This window comes from Rhinolophus sinicus, chromosome 3 (assembly GCF_057876585.1).
Source record: "Rhinolophus sinicus isolate RSI-liver-muscle chromosome 3, RSI-T2T, whole genome shotgun sequence".
In the NCBI taxonomy this organism is placed as follows: domain Eukaryota; kingdom Metazoa; phylum Chordata; class Mammalia; order Chiroptera; family Rhinolophidae; genus Rhinolophus; species Rhinolophus sinicus.
The window spans coordinates 201,758,585-201,770,287 of NC_142503.1; the positions used below are offsets into that span (position 1 = coordinate 201,758,585).

At 59.5% G+C, this 11,703-nt stretch overlaps 1 gene segment (V, D, J or C); it reads right to left on the reverse strand.

Moving 5' to 3' along the window:
• Window positions 1-1,673: 1,673 nt before the first annotated feature.
• LOC109455567 (immunoglobulin heavy constant alpha 2-like) lies at window positions 1,674-6,924 on the reverse strand. The segment is given in 6 exon segments: window positions 1,674-1,792; window positions 2,069-2,304; window positions 4,807-5,139; window positions 5,326-5,658; window positions 5,858-6,163; window positions 6,807-6,924. Coding segments are annotated over 5 exon segments (1,290 nt in total).
• Window positions 6,925-11,703: the final 4,779 nt, after the last annotated feature.

The following is an 11,703-nucleotide window of genomic DNA, read 5'->3' on the forward strand; positions in this document are numbered from 1 at the left end:
AGTGATCAGGACCAGGACTCAGTGATCAGGACCAGGACTCAGTGATCAGGACCAGGGCTCAGTGATCAGGAATAGGGCTCAGTGATCAGGACCAGGACTCAGTGATCAGGACCAGGGCTCAGTGATCAGGACCAGGACTCAGTGATCAGGACCAGGACTCAGTGACCAGGACCAGGACCCAGTGATCAGGACCAGGAGTCAGTGATCAGGACCAGGACTCAGTGATCAGGACCCAGGCTCAGTGATCAGGACCAGGGCTCAGTGACCAGGACCAGGACCCAGTGATCAGGACCAGGACTCAGTGATCAGGACCAGGGCTCAGTGATCAGGACCAGGAAACAGTGACAAGGACCAGAGCTCAGTGATCAGGACAAGGACTCAGTGATCAGGACCAGGACTCAGTGATCAGGACCAGGGCTCAGTGATCAGGACCAGGGCTCAGTGATCAGGACCAGGACTCAGTGATCAGGACCAGGGCTCAGTGATCAGGACCAGGACTCAGTGATCAGGACCAGGACTCAGTGATCAGGACCAGGACTCAGTGACCAGGACCAGGACCCAGTGATCAGGACCAGGACTCAGTGATCAGGACCAGGGCTCAGTTATCAGGACCAGGGCCCAGTGACCAGGACCAGGACCCAGTGATCAGGACCAGGACTCAGTGATCAGGACCAGGGCTCAGTTATCAGGACCAGGGCCCAGTGACCAGGACCAGGAGTCAGTGATCAGGACCAGGACCCAGTGATCAGGACCAGGACTCAGTGATCAGGACCAGGACCCAGTTATCAGGACCAGGACTCAGTGATCAGGACCAGGACTCAGTGATCAGTAGCAGGACCCAGTTATCAGGACCAGGACCCAGTGATCAGGACCAGGACCCAGTGATCAGGACCAGGAGTCAGTGATCAGGACCAGGACTCAGTGATCAGGACCAGGACCCAGTTATCAGGACCAGGACCCAGTGATCAGGACCGGGACTCAGTGATCAGGACCAGGGCTCAGTTATCAGGACCAGGGCCCAGTGACCAGGACCAGGAGTCAGTGATCAGGACCAGGACCCAGTGATCAGGACCAGGACTCAGTGATCAGGACCAGGACTCAGTGATCAGGACCAGGACCCAGTGATCAGGACCAGGACTCAGTGATCAGGACCAGGACTCAGTGATCAGGACCAGGACTCAGTGATCAGGACCAGGACTCAGTGATCAGTAGCAGGACCCAGTTATCAGGACCAGGACCCAGTGATCAGGACCAGGACCCAGTGATCAGGACCAGGAGTCAGTGATCAGGACCAGGAGTCAGTGATCAGGACCAGGACTCAGTGATCAGGACCAGGACCCAGTGATCAGGACCAGGACTCAGTGATCAGGACCAGGACTCAGTGATCAGGACCAGGACTCAGTGATCAGGACCAGGGCCCAGTGACCAGGTCCTGTAAGCAGGACTGGGGAGTGGGGTCCATTTTTTGCGAGGGGTCATGTTTATGCTCCCCTGTGAAGCTCTGCTCTTGCATGGACCTGTTCCTAGTATATAGCTTGGTCATTTTGCTTAGGCAAGAGAATCCCATCTGCATGTCCACTGTGTACCTGCCCAGGGTCACGAGGCAGGCCTCCTTCTCCAAAGCCTTCCCCGCCTCTGTGCCCATCCCACACACCACTCAGTCTGAGAACCTCTGCTTTTATGATGAGTTTATTGCACCAGCATGGCCTGTGTGGGGACGGGTGGGTGTCTTCTGAGCTGGGCTGAGCTCTGGTATCCAGCTGGGCTCCAGGGGACTCCTCCATGCTGCTCCCTGCAAACATGAGGTGGGTCAGGGGCTGGGGAGCTCCTGAGGAGGCAGGGCTGCCAGTGCCCCTTGCCCAGCCCTGGGCTGGCTCACAGGAGATCAGATTGAATCCTTCAGTGACTACGCCTGGTAGGGGGACATTTGTGCTCTTGACCTCATGCCTGGCCATGTCCACAGTATATATGAAGGATGACCTCCCTGAGAGACCAGACCCCAACTGGCACATGCTTTCCTGGGAGCCAAGCACCCATGTTAGCCCACTGCTCTGCCTGCTTGCCTCACCTGTGCCTGGCTGGCTCCTGCTCAGTACTGGGGGCCCTCTTTGCTGCCAGATGGGTCCCGGATGCTTGTCACGGTCAGCGCCGTGCTGTAGAAGAGGCTGAGCAGGAAAAGCGTGAGCAGGGTGACAGTGGTGGGCCACAGGCTGGCTCCCGGGGAGTCTTCCTCCAGTTCTTCTGCCTGCAGATCCAGCACCGCCCAGGGAAGTGTCTCTAGGCACTCTGCAAGACACCAAGACCCTGCCAGGAGGGCCCCTGCGTGGGTGGAGGCCAAGCCCTGCCCTTCCCGCCCAGCACCCTCGGGGTCGGGGTTGGGACAGCAGGTCTGAGGCTGTCTCAGGGAGGATAAAGTGGCAGGGTCCCAGGGTAAGGACCGCCACCCTTGCAGCTCTTGAGATTCCCATAGGACCTCTGTGTCTGAAGGTCTCAGAGTACCTCAGGTAGAGAGGCCTGGCAGGGCACTGTCTTTGCTGCTGCAAGGAGAGCCAAGCCTTAGGCCTCTTGGTTCCCAGCCCTAGCTGTGCCCTCAGCAAGGCCCTGCTCTGGGCTGGCCTTGGCCTGTACCCCGAGTGAGGCCAGAGAGGACCGCACAAGCCACCCTCAAGGGGCTCCAGGTCAAGACATAGATCTGGCCTGTGGTTCAGTGTTCCAGGGCCACATGGGCATGACCAGTGCCCTCTGTTGCCCTCCCGGGGAATGTAACTGATAAGCTACAAGGAACGTAGAGACCCAGGTGAAGGCCACCAGGTAGCCCTGTTGTCTTCAAGGCCCCAGGGCATGGACCTCCCCTGTTAAATGGGAATGGGACCTGCTTGTCATATGCTGACACATCCAATCATCCACCCATTTGCCCATCTATCCATCATTCATCCATCCATCCATCCATCCATCCATCCATCCATCCATCCATCATCCATCCATCCATCCATCCATCCATCCATCATCCATCCATCCATCCATCCATCCATCATCCATTCATCCATCCATCCATCCATCCATCCATCCATCATCCATCCATCCATCCATCCATCCATCCATCCATCCATCCACCCATCCATCCATCCATCCATCCATCCATCCATCCATCCATCCGTCATCCATCATCCATCCATCCATCCATCATCCATCCATCCATCCATCCATCCATCCATCCATCCATCCATCCATCCATCATCCATCATCCATCCATCCATCCATCATCCATCCATCCATCCATCCATCCATCCATCCATCCATCATTCATCCATCCATCCATCATCCATCCATCCATCCATCCATCCATCCATCCATCCATCCATCCACCCACCCACCCACCCACCTGTCTGTCTAGCCTGCCATCCACTGTAGATCTTATGGTCTATCTACCTACCTGCCTGCCGTCCATCTGTTGGTTCAGCCTTCCCTGATCTGTCCTCCCTTCCCTGTCTCCTGAGGAAGCTCCTCCTTGGGCAGGTCCAGGGTCCCTGGTGGCTGCAGCACCTTCTCCATGGCAGCACTTCTATAGTTCATACCTTGCTCTCCCTAGTGCCCTTTGGTGACTGGACCCTCCAGAAGGGAGGGGTGGCCAGGGTGGGTAGGGGTCCCCATCCCACCTTGGCCCTGGAAACAGAGGGAGGCAGGCAGAAAGCCAGGTCCCTTGGGGAGGCCCAGAAGGTGTCTGAGACAAGAGCAGGGGCCCCACTGCCCCCTTGTGGGGCCTTGGTGATGCCAGGTGTCCTCAGGTGGTCGTGGGACTGCCCTCTCCATGCTCTGTTTCCCCTGGCCTCCTCTTCTGCCAGGAACCCCACACAGGAGCTGCAGAGGTTCCTGGTGGAAGCTATTCTTCTGAATCCAGGCTCACCCCTTATCCTGTCTGTGGTTTGGCCATTCTTGGGCTCAGGAGGCAATGGGAGGCTTGAGTCTGGGGACTGGGCAGGGAGCAGGGGCTGCCTGGCAGGGGTCTGTGGAATTGATCCCTGAGCCATGCCCAGCTGGGCAACAGGGAGGCCTGAGGCCAGAAGGGGTCTGGGGCAATGGGCTGGGCCTGAGGAAAACCCACTGGGGGCTTGGGGGGAAACACACTTTGCCTTCCTGGAGCTGGGTCTGAGCTGTGATCTTCCTGCACCTGCAGGGCTCACACAGGTGTGTGTGCACATGTGAATGTGAGCATGTGGAGAACATGTGTGTGTGCACATGTGCACATAGAGCTGTATGATGCAGGGGGGGAAGGCTGTGCCCAGGTGGGTGGGCCCCTCTCATTGCGAGTCAGCGGGGCAGCCTGCACCTCTGAGTTAGGCCCACGGAGGGTGTGTGGGTGTGTGGGGCCCTGGCATCCAGCTGTCCTTCCTGCACCATCCCTCTCATGCCCTGTTCCCACACGATAGGTGCAGCCTCTTCCTTGGTCACCTGCTCCCCTCTTACCCTCCTGCTGCTTTTCTGAGACAAATGGACCACTGAGCTCAGGAGCTGCCCAGGTGGGGCCGGCCTCGCACGCCTCTGCCAGGCTCAGGTGTCCTTCCCCGCTCTACTCCAACCACCAGGCACGGCTCACTCACACTCATGCTCACACACACAAGCGCATGGGTGTGAAGGCACATCAAGGTGCCAGGCTGAGAGGGTCAACACAGGCATTGGAGGGAATCGTGGCTGCTTCGGGCAAGCACAGAGTTTATTCAAGGGCGGGGAGGGCAGGTGGGGGCGGTCAGTAGCAGGTGCCGTCCACCTCCGACAAGATCACGGACACGTTGACGTGGGTGGGTTTACCCGCCAGGCGGTCGATGGTCTTCTGGGTGAAGGCCAGGGGCAGGGTCTCGTGGCCCACCATGCAGGAGAAGTTGTCCCCATTCTTCCAGTTCTCAGCCTCCACACGCAGCACGCTGGTCACGGCAAACGTGGTGACACCTTGGCTGGCCTCAGGCAGGGGGCCCCAGGTCAGGTACTTGTCTCGGGGCAGCTCCTGGGTCCCGTGCAGCCATCGTACCAGCACGTCCTCGGGGCTGAAGCCCCGCACCAGGCACGTCAACGTCACCAGCTCGTTGAGGGCCACCTCCTCCGACGGCGGCGGCAGCAGGTGGACCTGGGGCCGGAAGGCGCTCCCTGGGGGCAGAGGGCCAGGTCAGGGATGTGGGGGGAAGAAACCTTTCATCCGCTGGGAGCTCTGTGCCTCAGTTTCCCTCTGTAAAGTGTTGGCGGGGCACCCAGGGGCTAGCGGGGAGGTCGGTTAGGAATGTACTTCCCACAGAGTGAGGGCAAGCGGTGCCTCACTGGAGGGGTCAAGCCCACCTGAAGCCTTGGTGATGGTGGCGGTTTTCGGGCCCTTAGACTCAGGGTGGGTGACAGTGCACGAGAAGGTCTCCCCGCGGTTCCACGGCTCGGCGCAGCCTGGCAGGATGCTGGACACGCTGTAGCAGCCACAGGAGTCACGCTGAGGGGTCCCCTGGATGGCGTCCTTCCCACCAGATGGCTTCCAGGTGAAGGTTGCGCCTTTGTGGTCTTTCAAGCCACTCAGTGTGCATGTGAGGTTGGCATTGGAGCCCAGCAGCAGGTCCTCGAGGGCAGGCCGGTGCAGTGACAGCTGGGGCTCGCAGTTCAGTGGCAGTGGGCACGACTTATTTTCTATGAGAGAGACCGCCACCAGTCAGCACCCTTGGCCAGCTCACCCTCCCCTCCCCTCCAGCTCCAGCCAGGGGGCTCCTCCAGGCCACATGCTGGCGGCTCGGCCAGGCAGTGCACTTGTGTCTGAGGGAAACCCCAGTGGGGCACATGGCTCTACCATGGGATGTGGCTGCCCACACCTGCCCGCCCGACCTCTGACCTTTGCAGGGCACTTCCACAGCCTTGTTGAAATTGGAGATGTGCTGCACGCGGCAGGTCTTGGTGGCACCGTCTGAGCACTGGGCAGCTGGCAGGGTCAGCTGGCTGGTCATGCTGTACAGGCCCCCATCAGCGGCCTGGACAGGGGGGAAGTTCCTGGTGGACACGGCCTCCCCGCTGTGGCTCCAGGTCACGTTCATGGGCTCCGACGGGAAGAAGCCCCGGATCAGGCATCCGATGACCACATTCCCAGCCTGGTCCGTGCTCCTGAGGCTCAGCGGGAAGAGGCTGGGGCTGGTCGGGTCGGCTGCAACACAAGGTGTGCTGTGAGACCCCCGAGACAGCCCCCTGCAGACAGGCCGAAGCCCACCTATGCTCCCTACTGGGTAAAGAGTTAGTGACTGCCCCAAGGCCACACAGCTTGTGTGCCACGGCCCCAGGGTTGGGACTGGCCGCCGAGTCCAGCGGCACTCTTAGGAACATGCTCCTTGGATGCAGGCCACTCCCAGATGGAGAGCTGTTAACATTGGTACCCCCACTGACCAGCTGAGTCTGTGGGCACAGCCATGCTCTCTCCCAGGGTTTGGGGGTCATGAGAGGTGGGCCCAGAGAGGGGGCATAGGTGAGGATAGGGACCTGGACTTGAAGCTGAGCCTGCACCGAGGGCTGGCTCGGCTGTGCTGGGGGGCACGTGGGGGAGGACGGGGGCCCGAGCCTCAGACTTCCCTGGTTAGGGTCCTCAACTAGCAGAGTTCTGTCCCCATGGCCTACGAGGGTCTCAAGATCAGAGGCCCAAGTCCAAATCAGCCCTCTGAGATGTCCTGCCTGGACTAGGTGAGGCATGTGAGGCACAGGACAGGTGAGGCACAGGATATGGTCTGCCCACTTGTGTATTCCCTTCAGTTCCCTTCAGGACCACTAGTGATGGAAGAAGCAAGTCACAGATGTACCTGAGACTGCAAGGCCTTCATGTGCCCCCAAGAAACACAGGGGGCAGTCTGGCTGGGGAACAAGGCTCTGGGGGAGATCCGTACTGAACCCACCTCCTCCCATCCACCAAAGCCACTAGCCAACTCAACTCAGCCCAGCTAAACTCAGCTAAACCCAGCTCAGCCCAGCTTGGCTCACCAAGCTCAGCCCAGGCAAGCTAAACACAGCTCAGTCAAGTTTAGTCCAGTTCAGCCCAACTCAGCCCTGTTCAGGCAAACTAAGCATAGCCTAGCCCAGCTCAGCCCAGTTCAACCCAACTCAGCCCAATTCAGCCTAGTTCAGCTCAGCTCAGCTCAGCCCAGCTCAGCTCAGCTCAGCTCAGCCCAGTTCAGCCCAGTTCAACCCAGCTTAGCTTCACTCAGCCTAGTTCAACCTAGTTCAGCCCCATTCAGCTCAGCTCAGCTCAGCCCAGCTCAGCTCAGCTCAGCCCAGCCCAGCTCAGCTCAGCTCAGCTCAGCCCAGTTCAGCCCAGCTCAGCTCAGCCTAGTTCAACCTAGTTCAGTTCCGTTCAGTCCAGCTCAGCTCAACCCAACCTAGCCCAGCTCAGCTTAGCCCAGTTCAGCCCAGCCCAGCCCAGCCCAGCTCAGCCCAGTTCAGCCCAGCTCAGCTCAGCCTAGTTCAACCTAGTTCAGCCCCATTCAGCCCAGCTCAGCTCAGCCCAGCTCAGCTCAGCTCAGCTCAGATCAGCTCAGCCCAGCTCAGCCCAGCTCAGCCCAGTTCAACCCCAGTTTAGCTCAGCCCAGCTTAGCTCAGCCCAGCTCAGCTCAGCTCAGCTCAGCTCAGCCCAGTTCAGCCCAGTTCAACCCAGCTCAGCTCAGCCTAGTTCAACCTAGTTCAGCCCAGCTCAGCTCAGCCCAGCTCAGCTCAGCTCAGCTCAGATCAGCTCAGCCCAGCTCAGCCCAGTTCAACCCCAGTTTAGCTCAGCCCAGCTTAGCTCAGCCCAGCTCAGCTCAGCTCAGCTCAGCCCAGTTCAGCCCAGTTCAACCCAGCTCAGCTCAGCTCAGCCTAGTTCAACCTAGTTCAGCCCAGCTCAGCTCAGCCCAGCTCAGCTCAGCTCAGTTCAACCCATCTCAGTAGAGCCCAGATCATCCCAGTTCAGGCAAGCCAAACACAGCTCAGCCCAGTTCAGCTAATTTCTGCTCAGTTCAGCTTAGCCCAGCCCACTTCAGCCCATTTCAATTCAGCTCACCCAGTTCAGCCCAGTTCAGCCCAGCTAAGCCTAGTTTAGCCCAGTTCAGCCCAGCTTAGCCCAGCTCAGCCCAGTCCAGCCCAGTTTAGCCCAGCTCTGCTCACCCAGCTCAGCTAAGCTCACCCAGCTCAGCCCAGCTCAGCTCAGTCCAGCTCAGCTCAGCCCACTTCAGCCCAGTTCAGCCCATCTCAGCCCAGCTCAACTTATCTCTGCCCAGATCAGCCCAGTTCAGCCCAGCTTAGCCCAGTTCAGTCCAGCCCAGCTCAGCTCAGCCCAGCTCAACTCTGCTTAGCCCAGCTTAGCCCAGTTCAGCCCCAGTTTAGCTCAGTTAAGCCCAGTTCAGCACAGCTTAGCCCAGCTTAGCCCAGTTCAGCCCAGTTTAGCCCAGCTTAGCCCAGTTCAGCCCAGCCCAGCTCAGCTCAGCCAGCTCAGCCCACTTCAGCCCAGTTCAGCCCATCTCAGCCCAGCTCAACTTATCTCTGCCCAGATCAGCCCAGTTCAGCCCAGCTTAGCCCAGTTCAGCCCAGCCCAGCTCAGCTCAGCCCAGCTCAACTCTGCTTAGCCCAGCTTAGCCCAGTTCAGCCCCAGTTTAGCTCAGTTAAGCCCAGTTCAGCACTGCTTAGCCCAGCTTAGCCCAGTTCAGCCCAGTTTAGCTCAGCCCAGCCCAGCTCAGCTCAGCTCAGCCCCGCTCAGCTCTGCTTAGCCCAGCTTAGCCCAGTTCAGCCCAGTTTAGCTCAGCCCAGCCCAGCTCAGCTCAGCTCAGCCCCGCTCAGCTCTGCTTAGCCCAGCTTAGCCCAGTTCAGCCCCAGTTTAGCTCAGTTAAGCCCAGTTCAGCACTGCTTAGCCCAGCTTAGCCCAGTTCAGCCCAGTTTAGCTCAGCCCAGCCCAGCTCAGCTCAGCTCAGCCCCGCTCAGCTCTGCTTAGCCCAGCTTAGCCCAGTTCAGCCCCAGTTTAGCTCAGTTAAGCCCAGTTCAGCACTGCTTAGCCCAGCTTAGCCCAGTTCAGCCCCAGTTTAGCTCAGCCCAGCTTAGCTCAGCCCAGCTCACATCAACCAGCGTAGTTCATCCCAGGAGCTCACGCCAGGCCACAGTAGCCCAGTTCACCCCTGACAAAGCAGAGTGTCCTGCCCTGTGGTTCTCTGGGATCTCTGTCTGCCTTTGTCCCTGTCCTCTCTGTCTTAGTGCCTCTTCTCCCTGACCCTTGTCCCAGGAGGGCTCAGAAGTGCCTGGCTGAGGAGAAGATGAACCTTGAACCGTATCTGGGACCCACCTGCTCAAGGCTGCTGGAAGGTCCACCATGGCTGAGAGGCCCAGGCCTCCCTTGGCCAGGTGGCCCGCACTGCAGGTCCATCCTCATGTCTGCCCCAAAGCACGTAGAGTGGGGAGCAGGCCAGACCTCGTCTAGGCCCTTCCTGATGGCTGTGGCTTCGGCAGACCCCCGCCCCATTTGGGGCCTTAGCCCACGCCGGGGCAAGGCTGATGCTGTAAGGGGCAGGCTGGGGAGGGGCTGCATGACTGTGTCATGATCCTAGATGGGGTCACTCGCCCACTTCCTGTCCCGCCAGTCGCGGCTGCTCATCTCCACGTCATGTCTAGTCTGTGGTCTGGCTGTGGCAAGGCCAGGTGTGTGTGGCCTGGGCTGTGACCCCCCTAGGAGCCTGGCCCTGGCTGTGGTGGGTCCTGGCTCCATGTGGCTGCCCACAGGGCTGGGCATGGGGCCGAGATGCAGCAAAGCAGAGGCCTAAGTAAATGCAGTGAGGGGCTCAGGTCACTGAAGTAGAGATGGTCCCAGAGGTGGACGTGGAGTGAGGGCCAGCAGGGAGGATGTGAGGGCTGGCAGGGCAGGGAGCCCGAGTCCAGGGCTTGCCTTGAGTCACATCCCGAGAGCAGGCCTTGGTAGACCTTCAGGACACAGGGTGGGGCAGGACAGCGGGAGCCACTCTGGCCTGGGCATGACCAGTGGCTGCCCTTCCCCAGCCAGCCCATGAGCAGTTGGGGCCCAGACTGAGGCTGGGGTGTGGGTGTGCGGCCACCCTGTCTGGGAGCCTGAAGCCCTGCAAGTTGGGTGGCCGAGGTGTTGCCTCCACCCACACTGCCCAGTTCCCTGCCCAGGGCTTTCCCATTTCACCAGCCCTGCCAGGCTTGCTGGCCACAGTGGCTCTCCGAGTCTCACCCACTTTGCCTGCTCCTGGGCACCCCACTTAGCCTTCCCTGGTGTCCCCTCAGGAAGTAGCCCCTGCCTGGGCACACAAGGGGCAGTTGGGCCTGGTTTGCATCTGTGTTCATTCATTCAGTCATTTCTTCATATGCAGAGGTTCTGAAGAGACATACAGGAACTGAGTCCCCTCCAGAAAGCACACCTTGGTGGGGAGAGCTGCAGATGTGATGGAGCCTTCCACCAATGACACAGGGCCCCTGGGGGAGGTCAGCCTTTCCTAGGGGGCCAGGGGGCCCAGGGTGCGTGGGGCAGGAGAGGAGGTGGACAGCGGGAGGGGAGCCCAGGGTGGCTCAGGAACCTCTGGGGTTGCTTTGTTTTTGTCTTTTAAGCACCTGAGAATCCCTGTGTGTGTCTGAGTGTGCGCGAGCTTGTGACAAAGTGTCTGTGTGTGTCTGAGTGTCCCTGAGTGTATGACAGTGTGCCTGTGTGTCTGAGTGTCCCCGAGTGTGTGACAGTGTGTCTGTGTGAGAGCAAAGCGGGCCAGGACTGCAGTGTGATAAGCCCCTGCTCCGCTGTGTTCTATTTGGACCCAGTCCTCAGTGTCCCTGGACAAGCCTCAGAGGGGCCCAGTCTTGGGTTTTCTGCCCCAATGGGGGGCCAGTGTCTGAGCACCCTGGCAGGCTGCATGCTTGGCTCACCGTCGGAGCGCAAGTCCATCCTCGTCCATGTTGGCCATGTGATGCCGTGCCTCCCAGAGTGAAGTCAGGCTCTCTGAAGGGCCATGGTGAGGGGTGGGATCTCCTGTCCACAGGGTCTGGGCATCTGGATGCCAGGGATGTGGCCAGTGGGCTGGAGAATGGTCTCAGCAATTCACACGCCTCCCAGGGCTGAGACCCCCAGAGCACGCTCAGACCCACCCTGGTTTCCTCCTACTGTAACTTCTCTAGTTATTGAAACATTTTCTTCCAATTCTTGGCCACTTGTTTTTTCCTTGCTGTGAAGGAACCTTTGCCCACTTTTCTTTCTCTTGGTTCCCAAGCGCTCTTTGTATGTAAGGGAACCCTGCCCTTCATCACATGTGTTCCTGTATTCTACCCCCTTGCCAGGGGGCTGCACAGAGACCCCCATGGGCAGGTCTCTCCCACCAAGGAAGCCACCTCTCTATCCTGAGGAGGGGCACAGCCTGTGCCTACCGCCGTCCGTGGCCATCTGGCCCTGTCACTGGGACCTGTAACCCCTGTCTTCCTGGCCCACCCAGTTTCTTCTTGAGGACAGTGGCCAGCCCCACACTGCTCTTGCCTGAGCATCTTGCTTAGCTCATCGGGATGTCCAGGCTGGCTGGGAGCAGGGGACGGGAGACAAGGATTGTGCTTCTCTCTTGACTGCTAGTCACCTGAACTCAGCCCTGTGGCTCCTCCCCTCACCCCAGGCTGCCTGTGTGCTCCATGGGTGGACAGGTTGGGGCAGGTGACCGGTGGTCCTGGGAGGCTGATGCTAGTCCGACCTGGTGA